At 35.9% G+C, this 15,948-nt stretch overlaps 1 protein-coding gene across 3 annotated transcripts; it reads left to right on the top strand.

Moving 5' to 3' along the window:
• The first annotated feature begins 2 nt into the window (after window positions 1-2).
• Window positions 3-14,878, top strand: FBXO8 (F-box protein 8). 3 transcript variants are annotated; one of them, XM_064652510.1, is made up of 6 exons: window positions 3-173; window positions 1,928-2,261; window positions 4,421-4,547; window positions 11,726-11,844; window positions 13,254-13,450; window positions 14,248-14,878. In XM_064652510.1, the coding sequence occupies exons 2-6, from the start codon at window positions 1,936-1,938 to the stop codon at window positions 14,433-14,435; spliced, it is 957 nt and encodes a 318-aa protein (XP_064508580.1). In that variant the 5' UTR covers window positions 3-173; window positions 1,928-1,935; the 3' UTR covers window positions 14,436-14,878. The 3 variants fall into 3 exon arrangements, with proteins under 3 accessions (XP_064508580.1, XP_064508582.1, XP_064508581.1); XM_064652512.1 differs by having other exon boundaries at window positions 22-173; window positions 1,925-2,261; XM_064652511.1 differs by lacking the exon at window positions 3-173 and adding an exon at window positions 400-606.
• Window positions 14,879-15,948: the final 1,070 nt, after the last annotated feature.

Below are 15,948 nucleotides of genomic sequence, written 5' to 3'. Positions count from 1 at the left end.
CGGCGGCCGCGTCCTCCTGCCGAGGCTCCCTCCCAGCCCAGGCTCCCTCCCTGCGCCCCTCCGGCTGCCCCCGCCTCTCCCCGGGGCCGCGCAGCCCCTTCCCGCCCGGCGCGGCTCTCGCACGGACGCGGGCCGGGCTCGTCGCGGCGGCGGTGGGACCCGGGCTGGCTCAGGTACGGCCCGCGGTGCCCCGGGGGGCGGGCGGGCGGGCGGGCGGCCTGGCCAATGGGGAGCGGGGCCTTGGGGGCGGCCCAATGGGGCCCTGGCGCGGCCTCGCCGGGAGCGGAGAGGCCTCTCCCTGCCCGCCCTCCCCTGCCCGGCCCGGCTCCCGGAGCCCCTGTGTGGGGAGGGGAGCGGCCCGCGGCGGCGGCGAGCAGCGCGGCCGCGGAGCTCCCGGAGACGCAGGGCGGCTTTGGGCCTGCGGGACGGGCTGTGCCTCTGCCCGCCAGCCTGGTTGCCCGGAGTCAGTTTGAAGCCCTTCAGGACTCGCACGGTTACGGGCCTCGGTTACGAAGGAAGGGACGTTCTCCTGTGGGGATGATTGTGGCTGCAAAACGGCAGCCACAGGGCTCGGTTGCCATAAAGCAGAGAGCATTTAGATCAAGAGTGCGTGTTGGTTTTTATTTAACGAAGTAGAAGCCGGTGCTAGTGCATCATTAATCAAGATTGCTTTTAGTATCCTATCGTGCTTGTCAACACTGCTAAAGAATTTATTATGTAGTAGCAAAGTAACATGAAAAAGACGCAATTAGAATTTAAATCAGCCTTTGATAGATACCAGACAGAGCCGGAAAAGATCAGCAATTTAGAAACAAGCTTGGTTATTTTTACTGTGATAGTTTTTGCAGCCAAGCTATCAAGGTTTGAATTCCTAGATAAAGTTACATCATTGGAAGTTTGAAAACATACATATGAGTGGCCTGTTGAATCTGGAGATTGAAAATGTATGTTCAAAATAATTTAAAAATGTATTTCTGGATACCATTACTTAAAAGACTTTATTATAACAATGGGATTGCTCATCTTGTGTTACGAGTGAGTTCTGAAAGTTTTTGAAAGTTTTTCCTGAATTACTACAAAGCTGAAAGTAATTACATAATGAGGAAGATTATATGTGTTCTAACAACTAGCATATAAGCTGCTGAATAGCTACACGGATATTGGAGCCTTGTGGATTTCCAGCAGCTGGTTCTAGAATGGTTTAAATTGTGTCTCACTTTGTTTCTTCTCTAAAATTTTTTCAGTTGGTCCTTAAAGTAGCGAATGTATTTTTTAGTCTTTTTTTACATTACAAAAAGGGGTTTTATACTATTTCTGCAGTGATGTCCTCTTTTTAAGTATGTGAGTACATTATTCTGAAGGATTTGTGTTAGGACACTAGGCAAGAAAGCTTGAAAAGATACTCATTCTCTTGTTTCTAAGCACCCAAAATCCTTACTGCATTATCCTTGAAGTCATGAAACTTTGTTTCAGTGTCAGTCACAACCTCATCTTGTGTGCTACCCAATACTCAGGGCATTTTTGTTTTTCTTTGTATTTTATAGTGCTTCATTGACGCTAAATGGGATATTTTTATTAAATTTTAAAGGAAGTCTAAAGATTCCAAATGTTCTGAAGCTTGAGGCTTCCTAACTTGCATAGGATATAGATAATATCTGGTACTCTTCGCAGATGCTTATTGTTAATTTTGTAACTCTTCAAGCATGGAAATTTTTGAAAAAATCTAGGCTGTTTTATGGGTTTTGTTTTCAGTATTTTTTCAGTTGCTTTATGAAGACAGGTGACATGGTCACCATAATTTTGACAAAACTCACTTTTTATCTATTCAGATCAGTCCTACAATTTTATTTTGCAGTGTGTGCTGAGTCTGTCTTACAAATGTTTATTAATAGCCGTCAACATCTAATTTGGATTTTATGTCCAGCAGGCTCGCAGATGGGTCAGGGACTCTGGAGAGTTGCTAGGAACCAGCAATTGCAACAGCAAGGATACAGTGGACCAGGCTATCTTACCAGAGAGCATGGTAGGAGGGTAGCTGCTAATGTTTCCAATACAAGCCATCGCAAACAAGCCCAAGGAGGCATTGACATCTACCACCTGTTGAAGACAAGAAAATCTAAAGAACAAGAAGGATTCATTAACCTGGAAATGCTGCCACCAGAGCTTAGTTTTACCATTTTGTCATACCTGAATGCAACTGACCTCTGTCTAGCTTCATGTGTCTGGCAGGATCTTGCTAATGATGAGCTCCTCTGGCAAGGGTAAGCATGAACAAAAAAGTGTGACCTGGACATTATAAAAATAATTAGATTTTAAATTTGTCTCAGTAAGTGCTTTTTGGCACTCTGACCTTAGCGAAGGATTCCTAAGTTAAATGAGTTTTGACATAGAGGAAGCATATATAGTTTAAAAATGTGTTATTCTGGATTTCTAATTACTATTGGGTGTTTTTGGAGATTACTATGTACACAAGTGTATTTGGCACAAGTGTATTATTACACACCTATTGTTTGGCATATTATGGGGAAAAAAAACAGGACTTGTTTTCACTTTGGTATTAGCTCAAAGCACATCTCAAATGTTTGTATTATTTCTCTGAACTTCAAACCAGTGTCTATCTTGAGCGAGGAATGCTATTCAGACAAACTTCCAAATGAAAAGACAGGATAACTCATCTACTATATTTGTCTTAGAGCAACTTAGGTGTATGTTTTTTTGGAAGACAGTTATGGAGGTGGGAAAAAAAAAGGCTGGTTTTTCTCAAGTGAAATGTCTGCAGTCTAGATTTAAACACATTTATGTAAAACATGTGCAGAGATGTATGTCTAGGAACATTCTTTCATAGAAAATACCGTAATATCAAAATGTAATTAACAATATTTTCTTTGATATTTTAAGTTTTACAACACTAGGAAAGACTCATGAAGTCATACTTATCTTCAGAGTAGATGGTTAGCAAAACTTGTAACTTCTTTCACATTTTCTTACCCCTTAACCAACGGTACTATATCTGTAATAGTTAGGGGTTTGTTCAGGTTGTTTCTTTTGCTTTCATTGTGCTCTACATCTCTTCCTTTCCTTGTGTATTTCCTTGCCCCTCTGTGTTTGGATTAAGCAGCTTCCCTTCCTATCCTGCTTTATGAACCCAGCAGTAGGATAATGCAATATAATTTCTTAGTCACAATTGTTCTGCTGTTGGGGATTGTTGTATTGACAGGAAATAGAAATTCCAGTGAAGGATACCAGTAACCTTCTAAGTTTATCAGTACACATGGTACTGTGCTCACTTCTTGGTACCAAACCCACCCTAAGTACAAATAAATTCCCTAGGCTAAAGCTTGAAGATACTAGAGCTTCTTTGTTGTATGCAGTATATATTCTTAACATACAGGGGCAAAAAAAACTCCAATGTATTTTCCTCAAAGTTCATTCTGGAAAATAGTTCGATCATTTCTAGTGAAATCTTTCCAAATAATGGTCCCATTCAAAGTATACCCTTTGGTAATGAAAATGTGTCCTGATTTAGCAGATTAATAAGAATCTCAATTTGCGTAATCTCTGTAGACATCTACAGATCTTCAGCATTCCACATGTATTGGATGCATTTAAGCTTTGGCAAGTCCTGTGGCTGCAGTTCCAGACTCAGTCCAAATAAGTCCCAGGTCTGAACTGAAAACAAAGTCTGTGCCGTGTCCTCCTTGCTGGTCCTAAACATTGTGCCTAATTAGTTACAAAGCAGGTGTGTTGAAGCAAAACTACCAGTTCAATAAGGAATCTAGAGAGCATAGAAAATGAAAGTTAAAGGGGGTTTCAGAAGGTGTCATCAAGGAGACTGAGATGAAGGGCAGAAACCAATGAAACTGAGATACAGAGTCAAGCTGGGATGGAAGGGAAAGAAGCTGAGAAGTTATAGAAGATACGGAGGGATGGGGCTAGATCTAGTAATTAGGACTGTCCAAGACATGAAAAAGATGATTCTGGTGGAAAAGGTGGGGAAAGTGGTGAGTTAATGGCATCATTTTGTGCAGATGTGGTGTCCCATTCACTGCACAAGAAAAGAAACACAGTGTTTTATTTGTCATAATACTGCAGGAGAACAACTCACAGTTCTCGTTCAGATACTGCCAGGGCCAGAGGTCTCCACTGTGTAGATTTCCTTATGATGCCACCTACTGGGATATGTTTCAAGTTTGCACTCAAATACACCAGAACCTCTGTGAGAAGAAAACAATGATCATATAATTGAAGATTGTGGCAACATACATGCAAAAGAATTAATAACTGAAAGAATTAATAACCTATTTCTAACTTTTCCTATAGTTTGAGTATTTAGCTTTGCAGTGTTGATTACATTTTGCTTCTGTAAAATATATGAAATTCAGAAAAGAATTTTTATAATAGACTAATTCTGTTTTCGTAGGTTGTGCAAATCCACTTGGGGTCACTGTTCTATATACAATAAGAATCCGCCTCTAGGATTTTCTTTTAGAAAATTGTATATGCAGCTAGATGAGGGAAGTCTCACCTTTAATGCCAACCCTGATGAGGTAAGTGAACTGTTGATGACAGTAATACACAGTTAAAATAATTGTGATTGTTGTTTTATAACTATAGCTATATAAAAAACAAGTTTTAATAAGTGTTTGTTTTACTGTAGGGGTGGTTAATACTAAGCTACAGCCCTATTCTGGTCTTTTTTTGAGTATTGTAGCTGTGCACACCATTTACATGATTTGCCTCTTAAGTACTCTGTACACCAGTCTGACCTATGGATGCCAGAAATCCATAACCATGAGGCACATATCCTAACTGAAGAGACAGCGGTGAATTTTTAAAGGATAATAATACACTTCCATAAATTAAAATACTAAAATGCTTCTACAGAGTATGAGTTTGGTTCCACTTCAGGTAAAGTAGAATGAGGTTATAAGTCTGACTACTTCTATGACAATTATGTTTTGTTGTAAGCGACTTTTTTGTAAGCGATAATTTCCACTATGAAGCGGCAAATCTTGAAGTATTATGGGAAAGATATACTGCTGAACTATTCTGAAGTTCAGTTTGATTTGATTTCTGTGGATGTTTGTATTGCATAATCTTTATAGTATAGAAAAATATAAATTTATCTTCAAAAAAAATACCCCATGTCAAATTGAAAGGTTTGCATTTATTAATTCATGTAACTAACTGGAACAGTCAGTTTCTTCTTTCAGTCCATCACCTTTCAAAGAAGAAAAGAGTATGAAAGTAGACAACTTTTGCCTGGAAGATATGCAATTAGAGCCCAAGTGACAAAGCCAGACTCCTGCTTAATGTTTTGTAGGAAAGGAGGGTACACAATGCAATACTGAACAAAAGTAGCATTAACTTCCTGCATATACTTATGCATACGCAAGGAAGTGGTAATTGAATAAATCCAAAGTAGGAAAAGGACTAAGAGATATGAAAAGATATACTTCTAGAAGCAAATTGCACTCTGCAGATATGATACAGAAAACATGAACTTGTTACCACAGGGTGAAATAAATAAAGCAGTGGTATAAATCATTACAATAATGTGATTTTGCTTAAGTTCTTGCTTTATCTCATATTCTGCTTGATCAAGAGACCACTACTTTTATCAAAAATTGGAGTATTTCATAATTTCTCTCATAGAACTCTGCCTTGAATTCTGATACACAGTGTTGAGATATCAGCACCTTGCCACTTGAGTGATTAATATTGATTTTCAGCAGAATTTTCATAAATTTAGTAAAAAATATAAAGGTTTTCAAATGAAATGCAGTATTTAGGTGACTTAAATATTTTCAATAATATATCAAGTTTTAATTGGTAGCAACTTTGTCCATCCAAATTTTTCTTTGTATTTCAGTTTAACATAATTTTTCACTTAACTATGTGAGTTTATAATGTGCTGTTATATTTCAACCCTATATAAAGTAATCTTCATATGTTTAAAGCATTTGGAGCCTTCACAAAGGCACTTAATAAAAAATCCATTATTTTTAAAGGAAATTAAGATCTGCAGATTAGAGCTAACTTATAGTATACCTAAGTTAGGTATTAACTTTATTATGCTCCTCTTGCTTCTTATGGGTTCATTATGGTTTTATTGTGCAATAGTAGTACAAACAGTCTGCTTCAATGAGAGATGAGAACCTCAGGTTATCTCCTAAGGGCGCTGTTCCTCTCTCCCTGTGGAGCACCATAGCCTGGTAGGAACCATTCAGGGCCTGAGTTTCAACAATTGCTTTTATCGTTTACAACTGTGATATTGGCAGAATTATTATTATAAGGACACTGTGACTGGACTATATGATATGAGGTTCCACTATTACAAATTGTGTCTCCGAATTTCCTGCCAAACTCTGCTTTACATTTGATAACAGACCTGATCAAATTACTATAAAAATAGGAATACTTACAGCCACAGGAGCAAGATTCTCCAAAGGACACCGCCCATGTCATGAAAGTGGGTAACCAGGCTCCACAGCAACAGCTCCAGAGCTAGCGGTGGCTCACGGGGTAGGGAAGAGCATCTACACACTTTGTGGTAGGATTCTCTGGTTAGCCATTGTTGTGTGCATGGTGTTGTGATATCTGCTGTAATTTAATGTGTTGATTGTGTGCATGAGCTTGCATAATTCATAGCAAGTGCTCACATTCAGCTGAAAGGATGTGCCTAATCACATTACACATAAAAAACCCCTCCAGTGCATGTTTGGGTTGGGGTTTTTTTTGTTTGGTTGGTTGATTGGTTGATTGGTTTTGTTGTTTTTTTTTCATATGGCACCACCATTGTAGCCAAGATTTTGGAACCTGGTTTTTTGTTGTTTCTTTGGAGAGGGGGGAATTTAGTGTCAGTATTAACACATGAGTATGAATATTACGTTGTTTAACCTGCCTATATGGTCTCTGCTGTATTTTATTTTAAGGGGAGTGTATGGTGTATGTGAAATCTTTCTCATGCAGTGCTCATTTCATCTCATGTGCTTATGACTCAGAATTTGTAAGCAACCAGAAGTTATTTCCCACTGTTTTGTATCCAGTTTCTAACTCCCTACAAAATATATTGTTAAGTTTAGTATGTGGAGCTATGCTATGTAGTTAAAATTGAAACTGAAGGTACAAAATAAAGTCTTTTGGTCAGGAAAGATCTATTTTTTTTTCATCCTGTCAGTCTTTAATGAGGTTGTGATTTCCTTTATATAGCATAATAATAAAGTTCAGTAAGACAGTGCTTATGCTAAGCCTGGCTTTCCACTCTTTTGGTTGTCTTCTTCACTATCAGCTGCCCTTAGTTTTTGTCAGGGAGGTCAGTTTTTTCTGACCTTTTCCTCATTTTAAATGATTTGCCACTTGTATATAGCTACCTTACCAGACTTTAATTATAGTGTGTAGATGGTGGAATGTTTACAATGCTGTATATTTCTAAGCAGTTTTTTTTGAAACTTATCCTATTTCATTGTCATTTACTAAGCAAGCCAATTTTTAGATGCATTGATTTATCTGTCTGAAGACTACCAGAATTATGTGTATGCTATAGGGGGAAGAAGTTCTTTTGTGTGATTTATCAAAAAAGTTGGAAAGGAACATACAGCTCAAACCTTTTGAAAACTCTACATTAAAGTCAGAGAGGTTTAATCTTGTAAATTATTAGTTATAGATTCTGTGTAATGTGGAAAATATTTCTGTGTTCTACTTGCAATTTCTGCCATCATAAGTTTGTATCACTGAAACTGTATTTTAAAGACATACAGTGAAAGTGACACTGAAATGTATGTTATATATTGTGTCCACGTTTGTCACCAAATTACTTGATTCATTACTTAGTAAAAGAATCTTAAAAATTTCTAGTAGAAAATATCTCATCTGTACTGTGCATATTTTCCAGAAGATGCACCATGAACTATATAAAGATACTGCATTTCCCAAGAAAAATGGGAGCAATAATACCATACATGTCTAATTATTATTTACTAATAATGTTACTGTTACCTAGAATCCCCAATAAGAAATTGTCACCCTACTATGCTAGGTAATCTATATACAGAATAAAATGACAGTCACTATCTCCAAAGAATTTAACTAAATAATTAAGCTATTATTTAAACTTCAATTCATATATTTTCTCAGCTTTTCTTTTAATTTTGTTGGGGATCAAAATCACCTTTTTTAAATACAGTACAGACTAGAAAGAAATGAGCACTTCGTTGATACTTCTGTAATCCTACCAAAATGTAAAAACTTATGACTTGCAGTAATATAAATCATCTAAAAATGTTTATGTAAAGAATCTACTAGTGTTTTCCTTAGTCACCTTTAAAAACTCTTAAGCTAAACAAATACAGCATGTGTAAAGCCATTTATGTGAAATTTGAAATACTAAGTGAAATTTGTCTTTATTGACAAATGTATTTGTCATATATTTTCCTGCACTACCTTTAAGTAGGCATTAGATAAAAAGCTTCATTGTTTCCCGACTCCGACTTCGCAAACAATTCCATTTGAATATGAAAAAGAGAAATTATTTATATATGTAGAAAAACACTGATTCCAAAATTTCTATGCCATTAACTTAGAATATGTCTGGTTTGTTTTGTATGCATATGTAAACAGAGGTGTCAAAAGCAACTACAAAAGTTTTAGTGTTGACTGCTGTACCGAAGTGTTCTGAAAGTACTCCTAGCAGCGAAGAAAATAAATGCAGAAATGAAACCAATACTGAAAATTAAAAGTTTTCCATTTTAGGTATCCTATATGGATATAAATGAATGCAAAGGCTCTTGGAAACAGGCAGAAAAGCAAACAAGGAGCGTCAGTGCTGTAGTAGAATAGGTTGGGAAAACAAGCATTGTGTGCATGGAAAAAAAGGAGCAACTGTAAAAAATAACATACTGAAATACAACAAATGGCTTTTGTTGTTACTATTAGTCTATAATTATGATTGTTATTTGCATATGTAATTTAAATCAACGCTTCCATACGTTGATATTTTATCCAGAGCTGTCTGAAATTCAGTGATAATATTCTTGCCACAGAGGCAAGGTATCCTTGAGGCATCTCTCCTAATTCTCTAATGCTAGGAACATTATAGTGCTCTGAATCAGAATTAAAAGAACATACTGTATGTGCTCATCCCTCAAGGTCTCCGAAGTGTTAAAAAGGCCTCTTCAGACCCGGCAGAGAGTGGCACAGATCTGCCTACCTGACTGCAGTCAAATGTTTCCTAAGGGAATCGCCAGCTGACTGATAAATAATCTTAGCGTAGGTTTTAATAGTGTGTAGAACTACTTATTTCAGCTAGTCTGTATGCCACAAGTGACCACCCTAGCTACCAAAAGAGATCTATTTGAAGTGTGGTTTCTGAGAGAGTTTCCAGGCAGTATTTACAGTGCTACAAAAAGCAGATTCAATGACATGCTGTAAATCTTGTAAATGAACTTCATTTGCTGGGAGACAAAATTTAAGAACTTAACAGAGAAATCAGGTCTCTGCTGTTGCAAAGTGTTTTTGATAGCTTAGAATGAAATAAAAAGCAACTAAAAATGATGGCATGTGGTAAATATCGTTTATACTCTGTTTACTTGTGAAGGAGTTGAGGAAAATGAATGAGACTGCATTCACAGAGAAAGATATTATCAAGAATTAAGTATGGTGGGGGGAGAAAGAGGGAACTAGAGACAGGGAATAAAAATGCTGTGCAAACACCTCGCAGCCTATCAGGTGAAGATTGGATGTTGAGTTGCAATCTAGTGCACGAGAAAGAGGATACAGCGTTTACTGTCACAGAGAAACCAACCCATTGTCTGTCTTAAAGAAGGTGTTATTTTCATTCTGCCTCATCTATGACATGCCAGGTATTTCCTGGAAGTGTTGCAGAAGTTTTTGTTCATTGTGGCAGGAATGCTACTCAGACTCCCTCGCCAGGCTTCAGTTGGTACTACCTTAAGCAAATACCTGTTACTGAAGCAAAAGTGTAAATCTCATTAAGTCGGGATATATGTAAAGATGTTCTGCTGCTCCTCTTACATAAATTGCCAAAATTCTTGAGGAATTAATACACAGTTGTTCATTTTAATCTCCCATTTTTAGTTTCTTATTTAGCTCTAATTCAAAAGAATACTTAACGTTATGTTGTCCATCCATGTTATGGACAAAAATATGATCTAATTTGGACTGAAATGTGAATTTATAGTGCAATACATGCTTCATTACAGTCCTAAATACAGATTCTTTTAAAATTGGGTCCTAACATTGCAAGATTTATTTTTATAAACCATTTTTTAAATGAAATAAATATATACCAATTAACAGATATTTTCTATAAATATATAAGCAAAAATTATGGACTGGTAAAAATAGCTAGTTAATATTACAGGTGTTTCTTGGCTTTTCACTTTTGTTCTTAAACATATTTTCTAACTACTTTTTTTTTTTGCTTGATGCAACTGAGGCTTTGCTTTACTAATCTGCTTCTTAAAATGCTCCAAACCTGCACTCAGGTTCTTTTTGACACAAAATTGAAGAGTACTGGGAGGTTTAGCTTACACACTGAATGACAGGTTGCCCCTACGTCTTTATAGACGTAATGTAAACTAAAAGGGCAAACTTGCAAAGTATTTGGAAGCCTGATATCAGCGGATTTATGAAAAAATATTTCAGAAGTATTTTAAAGGTGATTTAGGTTGTGCCCTTGGTACACTGTTCTGTGCAGAAATGCACTGTCCTACATGTTCTGCATTTCAATGTTATTCTACAGTCAAGATATATTGTACTTAAGTCTTGTAACAAATGCTCAGAACCGCTCTCAGCCCCTACCAAACTGAATTGGAACAAGTTGGTTAGTTATTCTCAGGTTTAGATTTTTGTTATTGAAAAATGTGAATGTTTTTTAAATCCATTAATTGGGTTTTGGTTTCTGAGATCATAAGGGAAATATTTTTATGCTTTGGGATATTTCAATGACCAGAAAGAATCCTGAATATCACTGAAATACTTTAAAATTAAATTTGGCATGTTTATTCTGCAAGAAATGTGTGCTTGTAAAAGTGTAAAATTGTGGAAATCATAATATGAATATGAAATATATACAATTCTGTGTTTTTAAACTATTTTTATGTTAGGCATAGTGTTCTTATTTATGTGTATGCATATTTATATATGTTGATATTTACCTATGCTTTGAAATCAGCGTGCTTGTGTTTATTTGCATTATTACACATTTAAACAAATGCATTTAATGCATCTATTTGAATGTGATACATCGTATACATGTGAGAACATTACTGTTTTAATGAAAGATATTAAAGACTAAACACATTATGGCTAAGATTTTCTTATTTACAAAAGTTATGAAATTAACGTTATGGTCCCTGCAGCATTTTAAATACTACAACAAAGTATGAAAATAAAAATACTCATCTACACTGTAAAGAAATTATTAAATAACCATCATTCTCATTATAGGGTTCATAATTTAAAATTTCCTACTAAGACTGAATGTAAAATCTCAACCATAACAATAAATTGTTTCTCTGCATTTGATTTATAATTTTAGAGTGTATTGTGCATGTTGAAATGTGATTTAGAGGAGGAGGGATCATTCTGAAAAACAACCCAACTAATTAGTAGGATGACATTCCTACATTGTGAATTACAATACTTGTTCCCAAATACATTATGAAGATTAAACAAATTTATATGTGCATGTATTTTATCTCAGGGAGTCAACTACTTTATGTCCAAAGGCATATTAGACGATTCACCAAAAGAAATAGCTAAGTTTATCTTTTGCACGAGAACACTAAATTGGAAGAAGCTGAGAATCTACCTTGATGAAAGGTAATTTGAATTTCTCTTAAAACATTTTCTATGAATTTTCAACGTATAGCACCATTCAACAATATTTTGTTTGTAGTGATGCAATTTTAAAGGTGTAAAAAGGCAAGAAAATGCAACTAAATGATGCTGCTAAATCTGAACAGTTATTCAGTTTAAGTATTTATGTGACTGTAACACGTTATAAGAACCCTCAAAAATACTACCTATAACAATTAGTCTCACATCCTGGGATTTTCCTGCATTTTTGCAGTTCTGGGCATAAATTGTTTTGAAGTTATGGTAGCATTTAAACTGTGCAGGATAGTCTTTGCACTGTTTAACATTCAGATTTTATAGATATTTTGCTACTTTTTTTGACTTGAGGGGTTTTTTTTCCCTATCTAGTATGGATATTAATCAGAAAAATTAGTTATCACTTTACCAAGGGTTGATAGATTTTTAACTAATTTTGAATCACCTAACCATTATTTGATTGTCTGATATTTCTCAACTGCAAGTCACAAACACCTCCTAAGATGCAGTGGTGCATCCTCTTAGAGGCATCATGAGCTGCAGTAAGGAACAGTCTCCCTGCTGTAGTGTGCTCTTCTGTCTCTACAGTGCTTTCTTATGCCATCAGGTTGGAGTGGGACGGTATGAGGAAAGAGGAGCACCAGCACTTTCAACAGAAGTTGAAAGAGAAGGAGAATAATAAAGGCATCTAAGTAGAAATGCTGCTGTCCTTCTGTTCTTCCTAGCAGGAATCCCCTCCTGCTTGTCATCCTCTTGAACTTGTACTACTAAAGGAATAAAAGGAGTTATTCTGTAGTGTTGTCACCACTGACAGTCCTGTGCTGTAAAACTTCAGATTATCAATCTTTTAGTCAATAGAAAATACACAAAACCATTTAGTGGATGAGATTGCAAGTTAATATTAGCAACTACTGCCATTCATCTTCCCTTCATAAACAGTGTATTCAGACACTAAAAATAAAAACCAGTTTTCTAATGTTGAAACTCCCATCTTAGTACTGAAAGGTCTAGCTGAAGTCTGATTTTAACAAGACACTCCTATAGCAGCTTCTACTTAGGCACCCAAATGTGTGACACGTGAATTTATTCCCTTTACTGTCTTTTTTAATGGCTTTGTCACAGTTTAAAGGAAGCAAAGCCTCCATGTAGACTGATTGAATATACATATAAAGAAACTTTCAATTCTGATTAATGTATATTTTTATAGTATTTGGCTACTATATAAGTGAAAAACATGTGTAGATATTATCTTTGTGCTGTTAGTGATCATTTTGCCTTTCAGCAGAAAACAAAGATCCTACTGTTCTAAAGCTTTCAGGTTTTTTTTTAAAACCTACATTTTCATATTTCCATATTAATAGAAACTTCTCTAGTAATGTGAGTTTTCATTCTACCAGGCGAGATGTTTTGGATGACCTTGTGACGCTGCACAACTTCAGAAATCAGTTCTTGCCAAATGCACTGAGAGAGTTCTTCAGACACATTCATGCTCCTGAGGAGCGTGGGGAGTACCTTGAAACTCTCATAACGAAATTCTCTCACAGATTCTGTGCTTGTAATCCTGATTTGATGAGAGAACTTGGCCTTAGTCCTGGTAAGCAAAAATGAGCTTTGATTTTGTGGATCAGTCTTTTTGTTTCTGGATGATACTACTGTTTCTGATAGCTTTAAAATCAGCACCTAAACACATATTTCTGAAAGTACAAACATGGTTCAGTATACAGTCATAATTCCAGTTGGGTTTAAAAAAAAAACAAAACAAAAAAACCCAATAAAACCCAAATATACAGATTCTTTTTTTAGCTGATTAATAGAGTTTATTTCCATGTTATCTTTCCTTCACTTTTGTCTGTGCTTCAGCTTTTTAATTGAGTTTTTTACTGTCTCTGAATTTCCTCTTGCAAACTCTTACACACTTAGCATTTTACCTTGTGGATAGTCTCACAGAAATGAAAGGGAATTTTGGGCCTCATTGAAGTTAACAAGCATTTCTAATTTGTTGGGGGGAAGCAGTTTTCAGCAGTGGAACTGCTTACTTTTTTAAAGATAAACTTTTGCAGGATATTGGCTTTAGTTCACAAAATCTTCAAGAAGCTGTTTAAATGAACATGAATAAAGCCCTTCGTGAGTTTTGGATTATGTAGAAATATTAAGAGATTTGTGAATTCTCATTTGGCAACCTGCTGACATTATTACTTTGAAAGTTTCTGTATTCAATTTCATTTCACTGGGATACCCCTTTGTTATATATGTATATATATACATACATATATGTAAACAAAATTATGAGCCCAGATGATGAAGACCATAAGGTTCTTAGAGAGGAAACAATATTTTTAATGATCACAATTTCTTCTTTAAACTCTTTTTTATTTATTCTCTCTTGTCTAGATGCAGTTTATGTACTGTGTTACTCTTTGATTCTACTTTCAATTGATCTAACAAGCCCTCACGTGAAGAACAAAATGTCAAAGAGGGAATTCATCCGAAATACGCGACGAGCTGCACAGAATATTAGTGAAGATTTTGTAGGGCACCTTTATGACAACATCTACCTTATTGGCCATGTGGCTGCCTAAAAGCACAATTTGCTAGCACTTAAAATTTGTAATTTTCAAATATTACGTCAATTCAAGACATTAATTATTTTGTAGAGATGGGGGTTATTTTAGTGCTGGTCATTCTAACCTCTGTATGCAATCAAAGTTTGTGTGTGTAAGTGTGTGTATGTGTAAACTACCTTTTCTATCTATTTACTATGGGAATGGAAGGACTTGGTTTTCATAATTTTTTCAGTTTTGCACAAAACAATACCATTAGTCTGACACAGCCATTTACGAATGTTAAACTGACATTACAGTCTAAGCTGACAAAGTGGTGAATTTGTGCGTTAGATCTGCTTGAAACTTCATTCTTTTTAGGATACTGTGTAATGTGTATATATTTAACTGAAGAGATTTATAAGCATAATTATTTTATTGTGAAATATTTTAACTAAAATTTCTCCTCTTATCTCTTAAAATAGTGTTGTACTTTTGTTTGCATTTTTTTTTACAATGCTGACTACCTCAGATGCATAACTTAGAGAAACATTAGTCTGAGTACTACAATAAAGTTTATTCTAGGAGATGACAACACTTGTAAAATATCTAGGCTGGTATTTTATACTATATTTACTAACTTGAATTAGCATATTGCCAATCTGCTATTCACTCAGTTTTAAAGATTACAGGCTCTATTTTAGATGAACCCTGATGTCATACAGGGATTGCCAAGGGAAATAATGCAGTGTACAGAGAGTTTTACATAATTTACATATATAACCTATTTTGCAGACACTAGTTTTTGGGAAACAGGGCAACTACAATCACTTATTCAGCACAGTAAGCAAGGAAAAATCCAAACAGGAAAAGTAGTGGGGGCTACTAACGTGTTGCTGCTTTCAGCTGGTTCCCTCAGTCTAGAAGTGTCAATGATGGAAATGCCTGGGCAAATACATACCAGATGACTCATTGCTAAAGCTGTTAAAAACTGACTGTGCAAGATTAGAGCAGTGACTGTGCAGAATTCAAGAGCCGTTTCAGAGTCAGATACTGAGTTACTTTTGAAATCAGTCATATACCTAGCTTTTTAAACAGTTCTAGATTTATGGAAATACTTCAAAAATTACTTAGATCAGGTTGTGTCTGAAATATGTAGAATATTAGCAGTGCAACTGCTATGCATGTGCAGGAATTGAATGAGGTTTTGCCTGGTGTTTGTTCAGACAACTCATAGAGCAGTGCTTTTCTTAAATTGACATAACATAGTTAAAATAAGAGCTGTTCTTCATTAGGTTTATTTACATAATATTCAGCTATCAGTAGCATCTGGATTCATCATGGCAAGAAGTACATTTATTCTTTTTCCCTACCACACCATGAGGTGAGGTGGGAAGGCATTCTTAGTTCATTAATTAATCAGATTAATCTGATCTTCTATGTAGAAAGCCCATGGCAGAGCCAGGAACTGAATGCATACTCCTCATAGGCACACACTTTGCCTACGCTGCTGCTTTCCATTTGGTACATAGGGAGTGTTATATTTTATTTA

Source organism: Pseudopipra pipra, chromosome 4 (genome assembly GCF_036250125.1).
Source record: "Pseudopipra pipra isolate bDixPip1 chromosome 4, bDixPip1.hap1, whole genome shotgun sequence".
NCBI lineage: Eukaryota > Metazoa > Chordata > Aves > Passeriformes > Pipridae > Pseudopipra > Pseudopipra pipra.
The sequence above is the reverse complement of the archived record's forward strand: the minus strand, read 5'-3'. Positions and strand labels throughout refer to the sequence as shown.

Bases quoted from the DNA above. Each gene is read 5' to 3' on its own strand.
- FBXO8 (XM_064652510.1), top strand. From the start codon at position 1,936: ATGGGTCAGGGACTCTGGAGAGTTGCTAGGAACCAGCAATTGCAACAG. The intron at 2,262-4,420 runs GTAAGCATGAAC...CTGTTTTCGTAG, and splicing joins GATGAGCTCCTCTGGCAAGG to GTTGTGCAAATCCACTTGGG. The intron at 13,451-14,247 runs GTAAGCAAAAAT...TCTCTTGTCTAG, and splicing joins AGAACTTGGCCTTAGTCCTG to ATGCAGTTTATGTACTGTGT.